Here is a 25,883-nt window from a genome sequence, read left to right on the forward strand (position 1 = left end):
TGTTTCCCACGACTTCAAGACAAACTGATATTCCACCAAAATGTGGCAAGAAATCCTGTGACTTTGGATTCTCCTTGGCACTATGCACCCCAAGGGGTATATCCCCAATTAGTAAATGTGGAATATGATGTCATCAAAAACATCATCTTGTGCCAAAATGTATGATAGAAACAATAACTGCTGTGGCTATTCAGGAAAGGCCAAAATATTTGTTAAGACTATATGGAGTCAGAAATGAAAAGTATTATTCAAGCCGCTGCCGGTGATATAAGCTGTGTGACACAGCAGTTTTTTTCCAGTTACCCAATTTTCTAAAAGGAAGGAAACAAGTCATTTTAAAAACAAATATGTGTGTGTGTGTGTGTGTGTGTGTGTGTGTGCATTTTTAATATAAATGGAAAGTAAGTATGAAATAATGCCAGAAGTAATCTATCTTCAACTCCAAGCTCTTTTAAAAAGATACAAAGTCATTTTTTTCAAAAGATATAAGATACACAGATAAATCACATTCATACCTTACAAATGTTAAAAAGCAAACAAATTAAATTCATAATAAACAATGACGATTTTTCAGTAGCTTGACATTTCAGTTGTTCATTCCATAATTTTTATGGGTAAAAACAGAAAGAGTTAGTCATATACTTTACCATTGTCACTTATGTATTACTCAAAAGTACAAACAGCCCTAGAGATAGAGTCCCATCCTTATAATATGCATTATAAAAATACCGAGGCATTTATCAGGCAAAACTAATATAATGAACAAGTCCAACATTTCTTTTTGGTTCACAAAACATAAGAGGTATGTTTTGGTTCAGAAAACATAAGAGGTATGTCAAATAAAGTAAATGTCTGTTATGTCACTAGATTTTCATTAAAATGCTGGCAATTTATAACAGACATTACTAGAAATCAAACTTGAGTTTAGGAACTAAATTAAAAAGCAGTAAGAATAACCTTAACTAATAAATATTTTTCTAAGTCTAATCACATGTATCAGAAAAGATACTTGACTACAGAAATGGCTTTAGTAAAATAAAAACATGCTACTGATCTTATACATTAAGTTATCTACATCATAACGTGTTCTTAAAACTCAGGGCAAGAGAGAATACAAATGCGTATGTTTATAAATTGGGCCTTTCATTTAAATACATGTACCTAATATAAAAAATAAAGATATGCTACTATGTACTAAGGTTTGTGCTGCTCAAATTGAGAATTGTAGTTTCAAAGAAATTCAGCAGTGAGGGGAAAATAAGAATGTCATTCGCCCATGATTAACCCAATTCATGTAATAAACAAATTTCACATTACCAAGAATGGTCCCAGAAGCCTTCCTGATTAAAATAAAATCTGAGTCAAGTAGGAAACAAAGGACAAAGAAGAGAGAGATGCTCTTTAAAAGTGCATATAAGTAAAAAGGTTTTGTTTCCTGGGTCTTTTCGAAGCAATGACAGAATAAACAGACTCTTTCAAATAAATTGCCTCGTGGTGATATTGTAACAGTAATACACTGACAGTCAGTGTATCATCTCAGGAACCAAATAACAATGCAAGAAAAATGTTAAAAGGCCCGCTGAAATAAACATTATTTCAACACTCCTCCTTATATGAAAGTGATGTGAATGGACCAGGGTATTCACATGCCTTGAAATTCTGCCACTTACGTTCATTCTTATTCAGCTTAAAGAAAGATAAGGATAGAAACCCTATACTTATTTGGCTGCTGTAGGTATGTTTTCAGGCAATGATTTTCTATTCTGTCTCTACAAGGACATTTTAAGACGTCTATAAAGACATTCAAAATATACAAAACAATTTAAGTTTCAAGGTTTTCTGACCATCTTTTTTTTTTCTTTTTTTTTAAGAAAAAGACAATTAAGTACAAAGGAATTGGCAGAAACTTGAGTCATCCAAAATAAAGATGAATGATTTCTACCACACAATATGAATGTAGTTCAAACAAGCATATGTTTCAGATTTAGGATTCAAGGCAGAGGTTTGTAGAAAGGACTAATAAGAAAAGACAAAATACTGGAATCTGTCAGCTGCTCCTCTTTGGGCACCAGAAACGCTGGGCTGTACCAGGAACAGAAGGACAAATGGACAGGTTCCCCCTGCACTGCAACCCCTGTTCCCTGGAGACTGGGGCCTCTGGCTCAGGAGAAAGCCCCAGGGCGAGTGGAATGTGCATTTGTGGCTGGTGGTTTAAAGGCAGAATTTTCTCTGAAGCTCCTTCCCTCTGCTCTTCACCCCTGCCTCCCCAGCACACCTGCTCCCTCAGCCCTACTCAAGTGCACCCAATGACCCCCTCCGTTGGGGCGACTCCTGATGAAGCACAACTCCCCACAGGGCCCCCAGCAATAGGAGTGGCCATTTTTAGGCAGTTCCCAGTCCTGTGGGCTCCCGCTATCTGGGGAACAGATTCTGGGTCTGGATCTCCCCGGAGAGTGGGTCCTGGGCTTGGATCTCTCCCTAGGGAGCCCTCTTCCCCTTCAAGTCTCCTCCTCCTCTCCCACCACTGTAAATATTTCAAGGAAATGAAAAAGGAAAAAAAAAAGACAAAAGAAAAAGAGGGAATACAATGATGTGGCCTTTTCAAAATTATATGAGCTTATCAAAACTATGATTTTTAACAATTCTGTATATATAAAATTGAGCCCAAATGTTTAAAGTGATCACTGATACGCTGGTCCCTTTGGTGGAAGAAAAACACGGCTTACTTTGCCATAGACTTGCAATTCTAGAAGAAAAAGTCACTCTAGAGATTATTGAAATTTTCAATAATCATGCTAAGGTAAAAAATTCAACATGTCATTTCTGGGTTACTCCTAAAGTTTCTTTCATATTTTCATAAACCACATAACTGATGCCCACAGCAGGGAGCACTTTCATGAAGTTTGGGGTGATGCCTCTGTAAAGTCCTGGGATTCCTTCTTTGGAAATTATTCGTCGAAAGAGGCCGACCATGTTCAGCTGTGGGGTTCCTTCCACCACGGCTAGAAAACAAAAAGAGAAACCAGGCTAATTTAACATGCAAGCATGTTGCGCTATTATTACTATACACACTTGTGGCCTACACACAATTATGATTCAGAGTGATGTTCTAGAATACAGTGAAAAGATAAAATTTATTCCAAAGGGCCCGAGAAAGTACCCTTCACATAATTCTCCTTGTGAGCGCCTAACAGTGAGTGCCCCAGTCATAATCATGATGGTGATAATAGTTATTGATTGATGGATGGATGACTGTGCTAGACATTGGGTTAATCACTTTATACACAAATCCTTCAACGTACGTATTATTATACCCACTTTATAAATGAGGAATTGGAAGCTTGGAAAGATGGGAAAACTTGTCCTAATACCCTTAGCTAGCAAATGTCTGAGAGCTGAGAGCTGGCAGTGTTCCGACTCTAAAGCTCATGCACTTTCCACCAACACACACTGCCCTGCACTCCCACCGCCACTGCCACCGCCACTGCCACCACCCTCCTCATTAACCAAGCACTGAAGAGAGAACAGCTCAATCCTGAGAAGTAAGGGGAGTATGGGGGACACTTCGAGGAGCATAGGAATATATAGGGTCCCTGGGCTTTGAAAATAAATGATCTCGATAGGCAAGAAAGGGAGGGGGGAAAAGTCCAAGCTGCTGGCACAACAAAGAGAAGGGCGGGAACGTGAATGTGCTATGGGGACACCAGTGACGGCTGGATGGGGCTCCTCACAGATGGTACGGAGCGGCTGGAGGTAGGCAAGGCAGGCCTGTGGCGATGATGGGCTTTGATATTCCCACTAAGAACTTTGGGATTTAATCTGAAGACACTGAAGAGCCACAAAGATTTCTGAGCAGGCATTGAATGATCAGATCTTGACGTTAGAAACAAACCCATCAACCAGACAAGGGACTGAACTGGAGTTGGCAGATGGAGGGAAAGACTAGTTAGGCAATGGTTTGATCAGGCGGCCCGGGTTTGAAGTCCAGCTCCACTAGTTATCAGACGTATAACCTTATAGGAGTTACTTCATCTCTTTTGGCCCCAGTTACGCATCTGCAAATGGACATACTATTAGTATCAACCCCAAAGATGGTCATGATGGTTAAATGAGAGAACACACATCAAATATTCAGTTTACTACTTTGCCTTTTTCTCTGCAACCGTATGGTCTTCTTTCAGCTCCTCAAATGTGCCTGTTTTCTCCTGCCTCGGTGCCCTCACACAGGATTTATCTCTGGCTGCAATGCTCTTTTCCACTCCAACCGCCTTTGCCCAGGTAACTCCCACTTGTCTTTCCAGGATCAGCTTAAATGACAACACTGTCTGGTCCCCTTAGGTTAAGTTAGAGACCCACCTCTGTGCCCCCTGAACAAGGGGAAATGGGTGAACAAGGTTACTTGTTCCATGTGTGTCCTCTCCACACGGCAGAGACCGCATCTGACTTGTGGGCTGCTGTAACCCTACCATCTGGCAGGGTGTCCAGCACCCGACAATGGTTCGGGAACTTATTTTTTAATTAATGATTGATTGCTTGGCTGCGGGAGGGGTGGTTGGTACTTGGAAGAGAGATTGGGGATAGAGCTATAGAGACCCAGGGTGTACTAGTCAAAGAAAGGACAGAGGGTAAGATTGGCCAGGGAAAGAGAAAAAGAAAAAAAGGCACAGAATGTCTACTTTAATATAGCAATAAAAGCCAGCAAATCATAAAAGAATCATCAATGAGGTGGCAGAAGAGCCAGGAGGTCACAGTATCACCAAAGTAAAGGGAGGAGAGAGTGTCACAGTGGGGAGGGAGCACAGTTCAGAAGTTGTAGGGTCCAATCGTAATACACAGTTTCACCCACCATTCATCACCAATCTGAAAAATGCCAGTTGCTTTACATATATTGTTGCTAATTCTTACAACACGATGCAGCTTTCATTCCCATTTACAGATATAGACTCTTAAAACATGTATTCTCAACATGGGCCAAAAAAATGCTTACTCTACGCTTAAAGCTCAGATATATACATAGCACACGTGCAATGTGTCTGTGGTATTAAAATTTCATGAAGAGGGAGTGATTAGGAAATTATTAGGTTGGTGCAAAAGTAATTGAGGTTTTTGCAATTATTTTTAACCTTTTAAACCACCATAATTTTTGCAGCAACCTAATACTTTGTAAAAAGGCTCCTTAGGGAGGCAATGATGAAAAAAAGGTGGAGAGGTACTGTCTTAAAAGCACACTCTGCTGTCTCAGAAGAACTTGAAGTTCCAAAAGCATGTTACTGCTGTGGGACTTTTACCAGTGTCATCCTTTCGTGGAAAACTCACCTTGAGCCTGCATGCGTGTTCTCACCAAAGCCAAGGGGTAGCTGGCCAGCTGCCCACAGGTGCTGGATAGGGCGCCACATCCCAGCAACACCATGACTCCGGGGTTTACAGAGTCTTTGGCAAAATTATCCAGCCAGTGGGACTTCAAGAGCTGCCAGAGAAACAGGAAAAAGAAAAATAGTGAACAACTAACTTTACGACCACTTTCATTCAACATGAACATTTTCACAGCTAGTCTCATCCTTATGAGAGACAGGCCACCTTTCTGCAAGACGGGGTGGCACACTCCTGGAAGCAGGGGCTCTGCAGAGAGGTGGGGAAGCCACTAGGGATTCAGAACACCTGAGGTTTGCCCTTGTTGCTCATTTTCTTCTAAATAAACGTGAAGATCAATAGTAAACCAGGGGGCTGGCCCGGTGGCTCTGGCGGTTAGAGCTCCATGCTCCTAACTCCGAAAGCTGCCAGTTCGATTCCCACATGGACCAGTGGGCTCTCAACCACAAGGTTGACAGTTCAATTCCTCGATTCCCACAAGGGATGGTGGGCAGCGCCCCCTGCAACTAAAAAATTGAATATGGCACCTTGAGCTGAGCTGCCGCTGAGCTCCAGGATGGCTCAGTTGGTTGGAGCGTGTCCTCTCAACCACAAGGTTGCCGGTTCGACTCCCGCAAGGGATGGTGGGCTGTGCCCCCTGCAACTAGCAACAGCAACTGGACCTGGAGCTGAGCTGCGCCCTCCACAACTAAGACTGAAAGAACAACAACTTGAAGCTAAACAGAACCCTCCACAACTAAGATTGAAAGGACAACAACTTGACTTGGAGAAAAGTCCTGGAGGTGCACACTGTTTCCCAATAAAGTCCTGTTCCCCTTCACCAATAAAAATCTTTAAAAAAAAAAAAAATAGTACACCAAATGTAGGACCTAAAGAACATTTTCTGTGGTGAGTATTAATAAAAATAATATACTACTAATTGCATCTAATTTTGTACTTTACACGTTATTTCATTTAGCCCTTTTGCAAAGCTCTCAAGTAAAGCTTTTCTTCCAAATTTAGAAATGAGGAAAATTAGTCGCCGTGGAATTTTTTTTAACAAAGGTATAGAATGAAGTGTACTGATCCCCCAGACCATGTTTTTCCCCCCCTCTTATTCTAGGTCCCTATCTTTCCATTACAAGGCAATAATTGAGAAAAGTTGTATAAAATATGTATGCTAGTCTACTTTTTAAATATAAAATATTTTAAGTATAAAAAACATATGTGACCAAACTTATATTTTGTTATGGTAGCCCGAGAATACTAATACACTAACCAAAACAATCTACAAAGTCAATGCAATTCCTAATCAAACCCCAATGATATTTTTTTCTGAGGAAACAGAAAACCATTCTAAAATTTATATAGAATCTCAAGGGACCCCCAACTAGCTGAAATAATCTTGGAAAAGAAGAATAAATTTGAAGGCCTCACACTGCCTGATTTCAATATGTACTATAAAGCAATAGTCATCAAGACAGTGTGATGCTGGCATAAAGACAGATACATAGGTCAATGGAACAAAATAGAAAGCCTAGAAATAAACTCTTGACCATATGTCCAAATGATCTTTAACAAGGGTGTCAAGACCACACACTGGGGAAAGGACAGTTTCTTCCACAAACAGTGCTGGGGAAGTTGGATGTCAACATGCAAAAGAATCAAGTTGGACCCCTACCTTACACCATATACAAAATCAACTCAAAATAGACTAACTACCTAAACATAAGACCTAATATTATAAAGCTCCTTGGAAAAAGCATAGGGTAAAAGCTTCGGGACATTGGATTTGGCATTTCTTGGATATGACACCAAAAGTATAAGCAACAAAAACGAAAATAGATAAATAGACTACATCAACTTCTGTGCAGCCAAGGAAACAATTAATAGAATGAAAAGGCAATCTATAGAATGAGAGAAGATATTTGTAAACCATGTATCTGATAAGGGTTAATATCCAAAATATTTAAAGAACTCCCATAACTCAACAACAACTTAAAAAAATCATTAAAAATGGGCAAAGGACTTGGATAAACATTTCTCCAAAAAAGATATATAAATGGGCAAAAAGCATATGAAAAAATGATCAGCCTCACGTATCATCAGAGAAATGCAAATCAAAAGAACAATAAAATATTGCCTCATACACCATGGTTTGGCCACTATCCAAAAAAACAAAACAAAACAAAAAACTACACCCCACCCCACCCCCCAAAAAAAACCAGAAACCAGCAAGCATTAGCAAGAATGTAGAGAAATTAGAACTCTTGTGCACTATTAGTGAGAATGAAAAAGGGTACAGCTGCCATGGAAAACAGTTTGACAATTCCTCAAAAAGCTTAATATAGAATCACCACATGACCCAGGAATTCTACCACTAACAGAGACTCTAACAGATTTGAAAGCAGAGACTCAAACAGATGCTTGTATACAATTTTCATTATGGCATTATTCACAATAACCAAAAGGTAGAAACAACCCAAATGTCCATCAACAGATGAATATACAAAAATGTGATATAACATACAATGGAATATTATTTAGCAATAAAAAGGCATGAAGTTCTGATATATGCTACCACATGGATGAACCCTGAAAATATTATGCTAAGTGAAATAAGCCAGAAAAAAAAAATCATTGCATGATTCCACTTATATGAAATCACTAGAATAGGTAAATTCACAGAGACAGGAAGTAGATTAGAGGTTACCAGGGGCTGTGGGGGAGAAGAAAGTAGGGAGTTATTGCTTAATAGTTACATACTTCATGTTTGGGGTAATGAAAAAGTTTTGGAAATACATAGTGGTGATAAATATACATTATACATACTGCACACAACATGTGTACCATGTTAATTACACAATGTGGAATTAATTACACAATGTGGAATTAATGTCCCTGAATGGTGCCCTTAAAAATGGTAAAAATGGCAAATTTTATGTTATATATATTATACTACAATTTTTAAAAATTGATGACTTAATATACTAAAAGCCACTGAATTGTACATTTTAAATGAGTGAAATGTATGGTATGTGAATTATAGCTTAATAAAGCTGTTTTTAAACAAGTCCTCTAAGAGAGCTCTTATTACACATTCCACCCCTCCCCTCAGCTATAGGTTGGCTCCCTCCCCAATGCACCCAGGCTTTCTTCCATCACAGCACAACTAACCACTGTGCTTTAGCTGTTTGCTTGTCTATCTCCCCCACCAGGCCTTCGGTTTATTTTTAAGGCAGACACCAAGTCCTTCTTGCAATCTCTAGATGCAATGTCTAATCCAGTGGCTTGCACACAGGTAGTGTGTGCTCAATAACTGTTTGTCAGATTCATAAATTATTAAATGGTTTAAATGGCAAGGTTGGTTAAAAATTTGTAGTCTGAGTTGTCTTATCAGTACCAGGGGTAAATCTGTGTTACCCATGTCAGTCTCTTGGTTTTATCAATGTCAGATTTGAACAAATCAAAGAAAGTGTGCCATTTTTGCTTATTTTCTCTCCCCTCAAAAAAAAAAAAAAATCCCTAGCACCACCTTCTAAGTTGATATCTAAATGTGAGTCCATTCTCTTCAGTAAGAAAAATAATTCACAGGGAAATCTAATACAAAACTTACCACAGGTGTATGAGGTTTTATATTCAAGGTACTTGAAAAGATCAAGTAACACACCTTTGAATCTACTTTTGTCATATACTGTTCCCTGGTATATATGTACTTCTTTATACAAAGTCAAATTTCGAACAATAAGAACTATTTGACTACACTTTCAGGTTCAAAAGATTGCTGCCAACTCACCTCATACACAGCGAGATCTATACCGGCATAAGGTATGATGCCTAATAAATTGGGAATATAACCTTTGTAAAAAGCTCCCATGCCTTCATATTTCACAATCTTCTTGGCACAATCGAAGAGTCCAGAGTACTGGCCGGTTTTGCCTACAGCCAACCTGGTTTTCAGAACCTGGTCACGAAAGAATGCAACGAAATATTATTGCTCATATTAACTCTATCATCATGAAATTCAAAAGAGGTAATTTTAGAGAACAACTAAAGGTGGAAAGGTGAAGCTATTAACTGAGATGAGCAATGTAGGAGGAAGACTGGGTATGGAGTTAGGACTCTTTTTGAGGGGTGTGTGGAGTAATAGGAATTATCATATTAAGATGCCTGCAAGGAGAATTACAGTAGTATGCATGCCACAAAGGTGAAAATTAAGAGCATATCTTGCTTAGGTCATACGAGGTATTGAAAAACCCTTTGTCATATCAGTAAAGAGATCCACATCTATAATATCATTTTTGCTCTAAAGTAGGAGTCGGAAAACTTTTTCTGTAAAGACCAGACAGTAAATATTTTAGTCTTTGCAGGTCTAAATTACCAGGTCTCTGTTGTATGTTGGTTTGGGTTTGTTTTCTGTTTGTTTTTCTTAACCACCTTTAAAAATGTAAAAACTATTCGCAGCTCAAGGGCTGTACAAAATAGTCCACAGGTCCATGATTTGCCAACCATACTCTGATGGAAGGATATCAAGGTAGGGCGAACATCACCTAGTCAAATCCTGAGGTTCTATAATATAATAAATATAATATAATATAATATAATATAAAATACTACCGGGTCTTATGTTAATGTTTGCTATCAGAAATTTATGGTATCAGAACTCTTCAGAGAAGAATGGCTGTTATCATTTTTATCAACACTGTGGTGGCCAGCCTCCAAGATGGCCCCCACTAACCCTGCCTCTTGGTATTCACACCCTGTGTAGTCCCTTCCCACCAGGAGTGCTCTGTGTGACCAACAGAATACAGCAGAAACGACAAAAGACTGAAGCTTCCATCTTGGGTGCTTACGCTCTCTCTGTCTCTTTCTCTCTCTGATCACTGACTTGGGGAAACCAACGATCGTGCTGTGAGGAAACACAAGCAGCCTGTGGAGAGGCCCGTGAGATAAGGAACCGATGTCTCCAGCCAACAGCCAGGGAAACAGGTGAGCATGGAAGCAGATCCATCCCCTGTTGAACCTTCCGGTGACTGTAGCCTTGGCTGACACCTTGACTGCAGGCTGTGAGAAACCCTGGGCCAAAGGCACCCAGCTAAGCTACTCCCAGATTCCTGACCCACAGAAACTGCGTTAATAAATGCTTATTTTTTGAAACTGTTAATTTTGGGATAGTCTGTCACACGGCAACAGATAATACACACAATATTAACACAGCCAGACTTCACAATGGCACTTACCTCCATAGGGTAAATAAATGTCTGTGCAGTTGCTCCAGCCATGGAACCAGAAATAAATCTCTCAGTGGTACCTATTTTTTGTCCTTCCTCAGTAAGCAACTTCTTGTACTGTATAAATAAATTTTTAAATGCACTTTAATATCTGCTATAGATAGAATCATGTCCCCCTCACAAATTCATGTTGAAGTTGTAACCCTCAAAAGGATGGTATTTGGACCTGGGGCCTTTGGGAGGTAATCAGGGTTAGATGATGTCATGAGGGTGGGGCGCTTATGACGAGATTAGTGTCCTTATAAGAAGAGACGCCAGAGTTTTCTGTCTCGTTCCATCTCTCTCACTTACTCTTTCCACGTGTATGCACCAAGGAAAGGGCACGTGAGCACACAGCAAGAGGGCAGTCATCTGCAATCCAGGAAGAAAGCCCTCACCAGAAACCAAATTGCTCAGTGCCTTGTTCTTGGACCTGCCACCTCCAGCACTACGAGAAATTTCTGTTGTTTAAAACGTCACTGTATGGAATTTTGTTATGACAGCCTGAGCTGAATTATGACTATACCAAAACACAAATAAGTTGCTAGAAATCAACTAATTGACAATATGATGTTTCTCAAAGTACATACAATGCATTCATGTACCTAGCAGAAAAGCAAGGCTTAAATGCTAATACATTTAGTTTACTGGACAGTGGTTTTCAAGTTAAATTTCCATAGAACACAGATATTCCACAGATGGGACCCAGTTGCTCCTTTGCTAAAACAGAATAATAGCATTCTTTCCCAGATGCACAAAAATACGGGGTTAAGAAAGTGTTCACAGTTTTTGGGTAGTTGTCCGCTAGTTTTTCTTTTTATTAAGATGAATTTATTTTCACCAATACAAATAAAACTAATAAGTAAGTGACAAGTAAATATTAACGAAACAACTCAGAAAAAGTTTTTGTGGATAATGCATATAATTACACTATCACTAACAATACAGTGATAACAATTACCTGCTCATATGCCCAGAACTTTACAGCTGTCTCAGGAGCAATTTTAATGACATTTGTACCATTTCCTCTCCACAGGGAGCGGATACCTCCTTCTTTTACCATCTGTCGAAAGCCACCATATATGTTCATTTTGCCTGATTTTGAACCATGGACCTAAAAATAAAAGCAAAATGATATAAAATACTGGTGGCCTGTTATTACTACTACTTCTAAAGTAACCATACAAGCCACTCTCTTTTCTCCAATACGTTTTAGTACTACAGGAAGATGTATTTGAAAATAGTATATATAGAAAGTTGAAAAAATATATAATGATGGGAAAAATTATTACCACCATTTTAGATGCCTGATTCTGAATTTAAAACTGAAAAAAAAAAAAATTATATCCTCAATGTGGGAAAGCAGACAGAGAGAACATGATCAAAAGTAAAATTATTATGAACAACATTCATAAGAAAACATGTACTAAATTACATATTAGGCAATGGAATACCCTTTGGAATGTGAACAAGTTCAGTTTCAGAAAAATAAAAATATGTACTATGGGTAATATATTACCCCTCCCCCCAAGAAGTAATACCGACATGAAATATAAATGGGTCTGAAAACACTTTGGATATTATATATATCAGAGCCATAGACACTGAATATACAGAGCTTGACACCAAAAATAAGACTTGTACCTTCTGTCTTATCTCGAGGCTTCTCCAGGCAATAAATTCATGACAACATGTATCAACAGCCTAACCCAGTGAGTACTGATAACTACTTTGCTTATACTATAGATATGATAGTTGTATAAATATACTACCTTGTTTCCCCGAAAATAGACCTAGCAGGACAATCAGCTCTAATGCGTCTTTTGGAGCAAAAATTAATATAAGACCCGGTCTTATTTTACTATAATATAAGACCAGGTATAATACAATATAACATAATATAACATAATATATAGTTAATATAATACAATACAATACTGGGTCTTATATTAATTTTTACTCCAAAAGATGCATTAGTGTGATTGTCCAGCTAGGTCTTATTTTCGGGGAAACACAGTAGACCTTATGATCACTTCCATCTAAAAACTGATTAAATCTAATAAACCAAAAATAATTAAAGAAATCAGCTATTCCTCTGATTGTTTTTGGCTTGCACAAAGTGAGTGATTACTATTTAAAAAATAAAAAATAAAAAACAAGAGGGGAGGGGCTGAAGACTAAAAGTCAACCATGTGAGCAGCACATGACTGAGCCACAATAAAAACTCTGGACACCAAAAACTGAGGTGAGCGTTCTTGGTGGGTGTGCAACACTCTCTGCATATTGTCACACATTAATGCCAAGAAGGTGACACATCATGACCCTATGCGGAGAGGACAACAGATCCGCATCTAATACTTCCCCAGGGTCAGCTCTATGTTCTGCTTTCCTTGGCTTAGTTTAATCTATATCTTTTCCCTGTAATAAACCATAACCATGAGTATAAAATCCTCCAGTGAGTTCTGGCAGTCCTTCTGAGTTACCGAATCTGAAGGAGGTTTTGGGAACCCCTTGAACATGCAGAAACTAAAGTCCAAAGATACCCACTTTATTTTAAGTGAACTCCGTAATAAAATATTGCAAAGGAAAAGATGAGTGCTTACTCAAGCTCTCTCAAAGTCAATTTACTAAGGAATTGTTTCTAAGAAAAAACACACACACCAATTCCCTCTCCTTTTTCTTTAAAGCACTATCTTTACCTCTAAGCACATTTTGAGATTAGGTACATTCTGTACGGATGCTGGTTTAAAATACTGTCAGACATAGTTTGGTACGTCTGAGGAACCTACGGACAAATATGAAAAGTGTTGACTATAGGAATAAACTCAACTTAAAAGAAATATATTTTTAAAACAACTACTATATTCCAGCAGGGTATTCCAGTGTGTCAGGTATCTTGATATACCTATGTTATTTAATTCTGACAAACTCCCTTGTTAGATATTCTTATTGCCATTCCAGAATGAAAGAAAATGAGACCTCAGGGGTTTCGGGAAGTATGAGAACCATGAGCTTTGGAGCCAAAAATACTCCACTCCTCATCTAATTTGTTGTAAAGGAAAAGGTATTTAACTCTCTGAGCCTCAGGTTCCCCACAGATCATAAGAGGATAAAATACCTTCCTCACTGGGTTACCAGGAGGATTACACAGGTTACAATATGACCACCAAATAAATAATAATTCCTTTCCTTTCCCTCTTTCCAGTCTGACCAGCCTACACTGCTGGTCAATAGCAAAGTTAATCTACAAATCCAGGTCTTTTTCTGCTAACCTCAGCTCTAGAAAAATTTTTTAAATTACATCCTCATTCCAAGATTCCATACTTTAGAAAACTCCACTTTTGAGGAAAGTACATAAAATAAAAGGAAAATATAAATAATTTAATGAGAATACTACAATAATACCGTAAGTGGAGACTTTTTTAGAATTAAACACTTGAATAATCATAGACCACCAGAGAGCAAAAGTTCATCACATACATACCAACAATTCACGTTTGATAGGACATTGAAATATTGACAGGGACTGAATTTAGGGTTTACGGCAATAAAACAGATTTTTTTTTTTATAAGTATGAAAGACTATTACTGAGAATTTTTAAACTTATTTCAAAGCACCATATTTCTCATGGTTTTAGGATCTTTAGGACAGACTTAGACACAAGACCAGGAAGTTCACCTGCATCATGACTTTCAGACGATCCAAAGGGGCGGTGCTTGTCCGAGAGACGGCCCCAGCAATGCCTCCTGCCAGAAGCTGCCTCCACCACTGTCCGGACTTTTTCTCCTCCTCCGTGAATTCATCCGGAATAGTTAAACTATCTCCTATGTCAATACCCTGTTGAAATGGAAAGGAGACACCCCAGGCTGATTCAATTAAAAACAGATCATTCCAGATGGTTTGTTTGTTTTGGAGAAGACTCGTGTTATTTTACAATGAAGACCAACTTCATTCCTTAGAAACTGTACTAAACCATTCATTCCATTTGAGCATAGAGATGATTATAGATAGCCTGTTCGCACTAAATGAAGTGCAGTATCAGTTCACAAGAAACGAAAGTTAACAGTAATTACAAATTTACAAAACCAACAATTACAATTTTCTGTCTTAATAGAGTCAGAGTAACTTTTCTCCTCCCAGTCTAAGGCAAAATGAAAGGGCAGCATTTTACCAGATGTACTGAATCCTTATAACTAGAAAAAGAAATTAGTTTGTCAATTCTTCAAAGATACTCCCTTTATCTCAAAATGATATCCATATTATATTATACTTTGTACCATAACATATGCTTTATATCTGCAAATAAATTAAATAAAAATTGTGTGTGCAAATACCCCTAAATTTATTTCCTAAATATACTGTCTATAAATGTTTTTATAAATCTAACTTGTCGTTTAAAGCATGTGATAGATTCTATATAAAATTTAACTCACAGGAGGTATTGCTTAAAATGATCTGCCCTCCAATCTATTCTATACATTACTATAGATTACAAATGTAATTTGAGAGAAACAAAGTTCTATAACGATAATATTTTTACTACTTTAGTAACTAAATAATTTTTGGTGTAAAAGATTTTATAGGTAAGATTATAAGTGTAGATGAAACAAAGAGTTTCTATGCAAAATAACCTCACAGGTGATCTGATCATAAACGCCTAACTGGGCAGGTTATGGTGGGTAGTCACGCCCCAGGCATATAATTTCTTTAGTAAAAGTTTTATCTTTGCCTTAAGCAAGCAATGTTCACTATTTCTGTGCATCTAGGTTAACACACCTTTGAAACACCCTTTCAAACCCCTCAAGAGAGCAAATAATCTTAACTATCCTGTAATCCCATTCCTCCCACCTTCACGTAATCTCCCTTACACCCCCTCCTTCATTTCAAACACATAAAAAGAAACTGCGAACTGTTATCATCCGAAGCTTTTATTCCCGTCTGTTGAAATCTTGCTTCCAGATATAGCCTCTGTTTGGCTCAAATACATTTTTATTATAATTCCCTACAGGCTTGGATGTTCTTAGGGTGACAGTAGTAAACTCTTTCTTCATTTTCAGTAAAATGGATACTCTTATCAACTATCTCCAAAGATACAGTAAGAATTTGATTATGTAAATACAACTTCACATAAGTATAAAATTTATCTAGGCAACTGACTACTAACATAGTAGTGCACTCATAGTTGAAAAGGCATTAATCACCAATAATTCTACAATGCTCTGTGTACGTTTAGGCATAGTTACTAGTAGCAACATGAACTCGAGGCTTCATACCGTGCATACAAAACTTACTAAAATCCATGAAAAGTCCAGATGCCAAGCCCATCAGGAAAAAAAAAATTATTGTTGGTTTCAGGAGCAGATTGCACAATAAACTGTACTTCGTGTACACCACCATCTCAGCAAAATATTAATGTAATTTAATGAATTAAAATGTGCAAGTTTTGAAGAATAAAGACAGACAGGTGTGAAATACTGAGCAGACGAACCAAAAGGATTTTTTTTAACTTTCAAAAATTACAAGTGCCTTATGCCAGAGATAAACCCAGGCAGTTGACTAAAGAAGCATAAGTTTCAGAGGGGATCTTTGGCCTCGTCAATCGCCAAGGAAACAGATCCTCAGCAAGCTGAGGTGCTGATAATTTAGGCAACATAGTACCTATAAACAGTAAAAGCCGATGGCTTTCACACTTCCTATGGCAGAATACTTACATGCCAATAAAAGCTGGACAGCTTATCTTCATAAGACTTTTGGAAGGCAGTACCTCTTCTAAGTTTTGAGAATAGCAAAAAAACGTAGTACATCTGCAATATTTATGCAGTCTTGGGGAATTTTAAGATACTCTGAATATACGTGCAATAAAAGAACTCACAAGTGAAGGAGCTGATGGGAGTTGGCTGAGCACCCTGAGCTGTAAATGTTACAAAATATTCTCAGGTGATAACTGTAGCTGTGGCTTACCACTCCAAATAAGTATAAATTAATACATAAAGCGTACTTACAGTAGAATGTTTCCAGAAACGGACAATTCCCTCAATGTCTGTAACAGGATTGAATAAGAAGTAGTCTCTCCATTCATTCCAGTCCACTGTCAGAGTCCCATCAGAATCAATGCTGAAAAAAAAAGAAGCAGCAGCTAATCAAGGAACAAAACAACTGTATAAATAAAGCTAACATTACAGGCTATTTTGCAAAATGACAGTTTCTTTTCCAACTTAATTCTTATGTGAAAAAATTGTGAAAGTGAAAAAATTTCAATTCACAACAGGTTATTGGAAATGGCAGCAAGCATTGGTCATCTATTAGATAGTTTTAATCTTTTAGATAAAAATGGACTCCCAAATTAGAGAACTCTCACTAAAGACTACTTTTGGCAGTCAATGAGCTACCAAACACAAAACTTGGAAGATAAAATATTGGAAGGTAGGAACGAATGATTTATGATCCATTTTTTCTTGCACTGGCTCAGGAAGGTATTTTTTAATGTTCTATTGTAACATTTGGACGTGATTTTGGGATATACTCAAAATATGCTATCAATTTCCTTCTCCAAATTTCTCTAAGCTGAGAAAACTAGCAACGATTGAAAAACAAAAATCAAACTTGGTGATTGGGTCTTTTGAGTCAAGAAGAAACACTGATACCTCACCTGCAAGAAGAAACCCTGATACCTCACCTGCAACATTTAACTTTTTACTTAAATTTTTTATTTAAAATTAATATACTGTAGCCTTAGATATTTTTCATTTAACTTTTTTGTTTTACAAGCTTCTTGGAAACAATGCCATTTGTACCTGTTTTTTTCCTAAGAGTAACTATATCGTGCCTGTAACTCTATATTTTGACTGCTTTGTTACTACTGTATACCAGGCACCTACAGTGGCTGGCACAAAAAAAGTGCTCATTTGTTGAATTAATGAATGTGTCTGAAAAACAGTTTTGGTGTTGCCTCCAGACTTTGTATTTATTCTGTAATTTGTGTAAAATTATGAAGAAAGATGGCAAGAGATTTTATAAATTTTATTCACTACCATGACCAAAGTGTCTAGAGCAGTGCCTGGCACAAAGTAAATATTTATTGAATGAATAAATGAATTCTAAAGTCTGTAGCTTAAAGCCATAAAACACATAGTACTGACAAACTTCTTTTATAAGATGGTCTCACTGTGGGTTTATAATGTATTTCTTTTCAAATTACTAATGAGGTTGAGCATCTCTTACCATTATTTACTTGCTATGAATTTCTCCCCCATGTGAAATGCCTGTTCATGCCTTTTGCCCATTTTTCTAAAGGGCTGGGTGTCTTTTTCTTATATACCATGTTTCCCCAAAGATAAGACCTAGCCAGACAATCAGCTCTAATGCGTCTTTTGGAGCGAAAATTAATGTAAGATCTAGTCTTATTTAACTATAATATAAGACCGGGTATAATATAATATAATATAATATAATATAATATAATATAATATAATATAATATAATATAATATAATACAATATAATACAATACAATATTATAATATAATATAATACCAGGTATAATATAATATAATATAATATAATATAATATAATACCGGGTCTTATATTAATTTTTGCTCCAAAAGACGCATTACAGCTCATTTTCCAGCTAGGTCTTATTTTTGGGGAAACACGGTATGTATAGCTCTCTACACACTTGATTCTAACCGTCAAGCTATAAATTAGCAAATACCTTCTCCTTGTCTTTTCACTTTGTTTATGGTGTCCATGAATAGATGCTCTTAATTTTACTATAGCTGAATTTGTCAATCTGTTTATTTATGATTACTGCCTTTTGTGTGTGTTTTTAACAAATTCTTCCCTATATTGACATAAAAACATTTCCTTTTTTCCCCCTAAAAGTATTATAGTTTAACTTTCACATTTAGGTTGATTTTTGTGTGTGGTATGAGGTAGGTATCCAATTTCATTTTTGTCTGCATGGATGGATAACCAGGAGCTCCAGCACCATTTATTAAACAATCTCTCCTTTTCCCACTGATTTGTAAAGCTACTTCTCTCTTGTGACAAATCCCAAATATGGATGGGTATGTTTCTGGGTTATGATGTTCCTTTTGTCGATCTGTCAGTTTGTGTAGCAATACCACTGTCGTAATTATAGCTTAATAACAACTCTTGATATCCAATAGGGTAGCTCTTCCCTACCTCCCACCACCCCCATCCCGTTCCTTGTGGCTCTTTAAGAATGTCTTGGCATGGAAACATCCGAAATGCCCATCGGTAGACGACTGGATTAAGAAACTGTGGTACATTTATACAATGGAGTATTACGCAGCCATAAGGAAGAATGAAATCTTACCATTTGCAACAATATGGATGGACCTAGAGAACATTATGTTAAGTGAAATAAGTCAGACAGAGAAAGACAAATACCATATGATCTCACTTACATGTGGAATCTAAAGAAAAGAATACATGAATGAACTAATCAGAAACAGTCTCAGAGACATAGAGGAAAAACTGAGAGTTGCTAGATGGGAGGGGGATGGGGATAAGGGGGAAGGTGAGGGGATTAGAAAGTACAATCGGTAACCACAAGATTGCCACGGGGATACGAAAGTCAATTTGGGGAATGTGATTAATAATGTTGTAAGATTCTTAGGGTATCTGATGGACACTTGTCTCATTAGGGAGACCACCTCAGGGAAGATGTAGATGCCTGATCACTGCACTGTACACCTGAAGCTGAACAATAATGAATGTCAACTACATATATATATATATATATATATATATATATATATATATATATATATATATATATTTACAAGAAACGGAGTACAGCATTAGGAATAGAGACAGTAGAAATGCAATAGCTGTGTGCGATGTCCGAGGGGTAGTGGATGGGGGAAGGGGAGTTGTCACTATGTGAGGGATATAAATGACAAATGTCTAACTATTACATTGTTTTGTGCACCTGAAACTAATAAAAAATAAAATAAAAATAAAAAAGAATGTCTTGGTTATTCTTGGGCCTTTGCTCTTCAATGGAAGTTTGAGACTCAGCCTAAGAAGATTTTTAAATGGCACTGAATCATCAATTTGAAGAGAAGGTACATCTTTTCTGCACTGAGTCTTCTGTAATGCCTTCTAATGAAATTTTTGAAGTTGTTCTTACAAAAGTATTGATTGTGGTATATTGTGTTTTTTATGTACAGCTAATTCGGTTTGCTAATCTTTTCTTTAAAATATTTACATTTATGTCATAAATGGTGTTAGCCTGTAATTTCCCTCTTTCGTTAATTGTGTGCCTTTGGTATTATGCTTATAATGGCCTCACAGAATGGATTGGATATCCACAAATACTTCCACAAATCCACTCCACAAATACTTGTAGTTCTGTTCTTTGATAGTTTGTAAGAACCACCTGGAGCTAAAGTTTCCTTCCTGGGAAAACTTTTAATTACTAATGCAATGTCTTTATTTAGGTACTATTGGCTATTTCTTGATTTAGTTTTGGCAAATTACATTTTTTTAGAAATTCTTCTATTTCATATGTTTTCCAATTTATTGGCAGAAAATTATTCATACTATTTTATTATCTTTTAAAAATTTCTGATGTGTCTATGTGCAATCAAACATCATTTATTTACATTTCTTTTTAGTTCATCAATCTTTCCCGAAATTTGTCTTTTCCAACAACCATCGTTTGTCTTTGTTGATCTTATTGCTGTATCTTTGCTTTTTTATTTCCACTATCTTTGTTATCTCCTTTCTACCTTCTTTGATGTTATTCTGGTATCTCTCCTTAACACGTTAATTTTCCACCTTAATTCTTTTCTAATACATGCTTTGAGGCTATAAAATTCCCCCTAAGTACCACCTTAGCTATATCTCACAGGTTCTTTTTTTAATGAACAAATCTTTTTATTGGGGTTAATAAAATTATATAGGTGTCAAGTATACAATTCTATAACACGTCATCTGCATATTGCACTGTCTCTTCACCACCTAAAGTCAAGTCTCCTTCTGACACCCTATATTTGACTCCCTTTATACTTTTTTATGTGATGTTTTCATTTTTTTAAATCAAAGTGGTTTTGAATGTCCATGAATGATTTGTTCTTTGACCCATAAGTTATTGAGAAGTGTGTATCATTTCAAAAATCACTGGAATTTTTATAACTAATTTCTGTTAATGACTTCTAAATTAATGCATTGTGGTCAAAGAAGGTGGTCTTTGTGATATCAATTCTTTGAAATGTGTTGAGCCTGGGTTTATGGGCTACTGTGAAATCAATTTTTATATGTTCCATATACACCTAAGAAAAAAAATTTTTTCTAATTTTTTGGTGCAAAGTTCTATTATGTGCCCATTAAATCAAGCTTCTTATTTATTTCAATCTTGTCTGTCTTGACTAAATTTTTTTCTCTGCTTGACCTATCACATACAGGAAGAGCATATTAAAATCTCTCTCTACTATGATGGATTTTTCAATTTATGCCCGGAGTTCTATCAACCAGCTTACAAAATTTTATGCCTTTGTGGTGAATTTTAAGATGTGATGACACGCTATTCTCATTAATGTGAAATTATAATTTTTACCTTATAATCTCATCTGATATTAATTTAGCTACCCTTGCTTTATTTTTAGTTAGTAGGATTTTCTTTTACTTTTTCTTTCATCTGACAATCTCTGTCTTCTGACAAAATCTGTTTATACCTTATAATCTTATCTGACATAAATTTAGCTACCTTAGCTAAGTGAAAAAAAGCCAGACACAGAAAGCCACATAGTATATGATTTCATTCATATGAAATGTCCAGAATAGACAAATCCATAGAGACAGAAAGTAAATCAGTGGTTGCGGGGCTTGCACGGGACAAGGAGGGAATGCAGATGGATCGAGGGTAACCTTTAGGGATGATGAAAATGTTCTAAAATTAGATAGTGGCAATGGTTGCACAACTCTGTGAACATGCTAAAAATGACTGAATTGCATGCTTTATAACAGTGAATTTTGTGTGTACTTTTCCAGGACTTTTTTCCAAGTCAAGTTGTTGTCCTTTCAATCTTAGTTGTGGAGGGCGCAGCTCAGCTCCAGGTCCAGTTGCCATTGCTAGTTGCAGGGGGCGCAGCCCACTATCCCTTGTGGGAGTCGAACTGGCAACCTTGTGGTTGAGAGGATGTGCTCCAACCAACTGAACCATCCGGGAGCTCAGCGGCAGCTCAGCTCAAGGTGCCGTGTTTAATTTTAGTTGCAGGGGGCGCTGCCCACCATCCCTTGTGGGACTTGAGGAATTGAACTGGCAACCTTGTGGTTGAGAGCCCAGTGGCCCATGTGGGAATCGAACCGGCAGCCTTCGGAGTTAGGAGCATGGAGCTCTAACTGCCTGAGCCACCGGGCCAGCCCTATATAGCTGTTTTTAAATACCCATCCTTCTGCATTACATGGTCTATTCTGGAGCTTGGGCTTGGAATTTCCATTAGTCTTAAAGCTATGAAAAGGAATACAGGAATATAACTTCTGGCCTAAAGAACAGCAAAAACAACAAAAAACCTTTCACTTTCCTTCAAGAATGGGACTTTGGAAGCAAAATGTTACATGCTCCATATCCTACCGTCCAAATGCTGTCTATCTCCTTTTCGTGCTATAGTTTTTCATTTCCTCGGGAAAGACTTTCTCACCCAATGTTAACATGTTGAGCTCTGAGTCTCAAGGCCTTCCTATTGAGCAGCTGCTTATAAATTCTGGACAGATAGAAAGGAGAAAAATGCCCCTGGTGCATATATAAAAGGAGATAAATTCAACAATAAAGCCATTCAGAAGAAACTTTTTAGATAATATTGAAAACTGAAAACATTTACAAGAATCTGTTTTCTGTTATCATAATAAAATAAAATAAAAAATTAGTCCCTGTGGTGTGTTTGTAACAAAAAGAGTCTTCAAGGGCACTTAGACTTCAGAGATTATTGCTCTATCCTGTGAAATAAAACATTAAGTCTGTAAAGGCCTGACCTATGAAATAGTTGAACTGTTCGGATTGGCACATCTGTTTTCTGAAAGTTTAAATCTGTGGTGTTTCTTCATCAGTCAGCTAGAACTTTGAAATTGCCCTCTTATCCAGTCACATGTAAGTTAAATAATATGATGACTCCACCAGACTCCTTGTCTTGAAACAATAAGTTTTACTGTCACATTAGACACCAAATGGGAAAAATGGCAGCGCTAAAACTCTTAGACTTCTCTATAGATTTAACACCGCACTGCCATTCCAATGCCCCTTCAGGCCCTGCAAGAAAGAGTCCTATTTGTGCTGACATTTCCCATTCCTACACTTTGGATGTATGCGCTCATACAAAATGAAAAGGGAGAAAAAGGGAAGAAAAATATTGAATATATAGAGCGAGGAATGGTGAGGTGCAAGGAGTGGTTTTAAGACACACAAACATAGCTCTCTAATGCAGGATATGAAAATGAAAGTCAAAAAGAAACCCACTGTCAATCAGCTGAAAAGCTTACCTTTGAAGAATCAACATTGCTTGCTGTTCAGAAATAGTTAAACCTAGTATCTTGAGAGACTGGACAATTTCGGAAGCCTCAATTTTTCCTTTAAAAAATAAAAACAACATAAACTCAGACTCAGAACTGATAAAAACCTTAGAAATCATGAATCTCAAATTCCTAATTTTATAAGGGAAAGCCTTGAACTGATTAAGGTAAAATTATGAATTTAGGTGAGAATTATATTTGCTTCAATACATATTGCAACACCAACTCAAACTTTAACAAATACATTAAACAAGCACACACAGTATTTCATTCAGAAATCATAACTGCTTTGTAGATAAATAATGATATTCCCTCTAAAGGAGAAGAGACTGAGAGACTAAGTGGCTTTACCAAGGAACATTAAGAAGCAGCGGAACTGAAATCCAAATCAAGATACCCTGATTTTGAGGTAAATTCAATTAAGCTAGGATCTATTAATTTTAAAAGTATGCATTTCTACATTTTCATAAATGACTAGGCATTTATTATGCATAAAGATGTATTACACTGGGTTAAAAGGAAGTAGAAAATGACTAAATGAAGCCAAAGAGTGTGGACTATTCTTCTGAGAAATTTAGCAATAAAAATAAAGAGAACAAGGATAACAAGATGGTGGGAAAGGGAAAATTATTATTGGAGAAATTAGAGCATGTTTGTATACTGAAAGAGAAGAATCAGAAGAGAAAAAAGTGAAACTATAAGCAATAAATGCGAGTAATATTGTATTCCCTCAAGCAGCTCATGGACTCATGAGGTTCCTAAGACTAACAGCATGTGACAGGAAGAAACAACACAGCGTAAGAGAGGATTTGATGCCAAACCAGTATTAATGGCAATGTTCTCTAGGAAAAGAGCAAGACAAAAATTACTGTTTGTGGTGAAAGGAAAGGCTTCATTTAAGGCAAGGACTTTGAAGAAATGCCAGGGTTTGAAGAGCATCCTGGGGAGAGCAAAGGAGCAGCCTGAGAATCTGAACAATGTAAGGACCATTAGAGAAATCCATCTGTTTGCAATGAAATTCCTTAAATACCACTCTGAATATTCTCCTTTATAATTGCACTCTTAATGAGATACCCTTGATTCTCACTATTCACGGTCATTACATGAACAATGAATTAGCAAATTCTGAATCACTGGTTCCTATAGGAAATACAGGGTTAGGTTCCTCTGAGCCTCTGGTCACAACATTTTTTCTCAACCAAGCAATACAAAATCTTGTTTTATGTGTGTTTTTATTTAAAGACATCTTATTAAATATGTATTATTGACTCTTCAACACTGACCTCACAGTCAACAGCTCTATAACTGATGCCTGAATGAAGCTTACTAACGCAGACATTTTCTTCCTACGGCACATCATGGCCTTCTTACATTTAGGAATTCTAGACAGAACTATGCTTGGGAGCCATTTTAAACAACAAAATCACCAACAAAAAGCACAAAAATGCAAACAAAAAATGTCACTAAGTAGACTAAAGAAGAACACATGTTTAAAGTATGAGAGCTGAAACAAAAGAGCAGAGCATCACCTTGTTCTACCTCAGCTAGAAATTGCACGTCAAGCAACGAAACGTTTCACTGCTCTGCACACGTCCACGAAGGACTGTGAAAGTGCTATGAGGATTAACTGCGGGGTTAAATTTCAGCAGGCAGCCAAGTTCTCAAATACAGAATCCTGGGAGGGGGCTTGGGAGGATGGGTGAAAAAGGGAAAGAGATTAAGAAGTACTCAGTAGTCATGGGGATGTAGGGTACAGCATAAGGAATATAGTCAATAATATTGTAACAATGATTTATGGTGTCAGGTGGGTACTAGACTTATGGGGATCACTTTGTAAGTTACATAAATGTCTAATCACTATGTTGTACACCTGAAACTAATATAATATTGTCTGTCAACTAATTGCAAAATTGTTTTATAATTTTTAAGCAAAAAGAAACAGAATCCACAAATAATGAGGATAGACTGCACATGCTTTGCTTTAAGGAAGTCTGATAAACAAATCATGAATCTGTAATGATAAATTCTTTTTTAAATATAGAAACAAGATAAATTAAGGGGAAACTGTATTTACTACAAATGTATCATAAAATTTCATCGTTAGTTATTTCCTGTAGTTCATTCAGAATTTCCTGAAGTGGACACCGATATGTGCACAACCTATATACTGGGATGACTGACCTCTCCTTACCTGGCAGATGGTCGTGAGGTAGCACCATCTCCCTCTACTGCCTGTCCTAACACTATACAGATAGTCCTATCTCGGCAGCTGAACTGTCCAGGGTCCAGGATGGGAGGAAAGTTTACGGGGAAAAGGTAAAGTTGCAAGAACAGGGTTTTGCTAGAAGACTGGATGAAGGCCAGACTTGGGGGTAGATAATGTAAGGTTACGGGAGACAGCAAGTGTTCCAATAGCACTACTTTCTACCATAAACTCAACTCTTACTGGCTGAGAGTCACAGACTTGAACAGTCTTCAAAACCATTCAAAGGATTTAGTTGCTTGTTTGTTTGAAGGAACCTGCCTTGACTCGAACTGAACTTAATGTTCAGTATAAACCAGGGGCCAGTAAACTATAACCCTCTGACCAAATACGGCCTGTTGCTTGCTTTTGTAAATAAAGTCTTATTGGAACATAGCCATGCCCATTCATTACATATTGTCTATGGATGTTTCTGTAAGTCTATGAATGAAATGGTCCTGACTACTCATACATAGGGAGGGGCTGG

The 25,883-nt window shown here is 37.1% G+C and overlaps 1 protein-coding gene across 1 annotated transcript in view; it reads right to left on the reverse strand.

Moving 5' to 3' along the window:
- Positions 1-428: 428 nt before the first annotated feature.
- The window catches only part of SLC25A24 (solute carrier family 25 member 24), a 36,507-nt gene continuing 11,052 nt past the window's right edge, over positions 429-25,883 (reverse strand). Inside the window, exons 3-10 of the mRNA XM_019746516.3 lie at positions 23,125-23,212; positions 16,623-16,734; positions 14,299-14,457; positions 11,581-11,733; positions 10,590-10,697; positions 9,146-9,313; positions 5,317-5,467; positions 429-3,002 (exon numbers count right to left, since the gene is read on the reverse strand). Of these exons, the coding sequence (XP_019602075.1) occupies positions 2,818-3,002; positions 5,317-5,467; positions 9,146-9,313; positions 10,590-10,697; positions 11,581-11,733; positions 14,299-14,457; positions 16,623-16,734; positions 23,125-23,212 (1,124 nt within the window). The 3' untranslated portion in view covers positions 429-2,817. The remainder of the gene's footprint in view (positions 3,003-5,316; positions 5,468-9,145; positions 9,314-10,589; positions 10,698-11,580; positions 11,734-14,298; positions 14,458-16,622; positions 16,735-23,124; positions 23,213-25,883) is intronic.

Source organism: Rhinolophus sinicus, chromosome 7 (genome assembly GCF_057876585.1).
Source record: "Rhinolophus sinicus isolate RSI-liver-muscle chromosome 7, RSI-T2T, whole genome shotgun sequence".
Classification (NCBI taxonomy): Eukaryota; Metazoa; Chordata; class Mammalia; order Chiroptera; family Rhinolophidae; genus Rhinolophus; species Rhinolophus sinicus.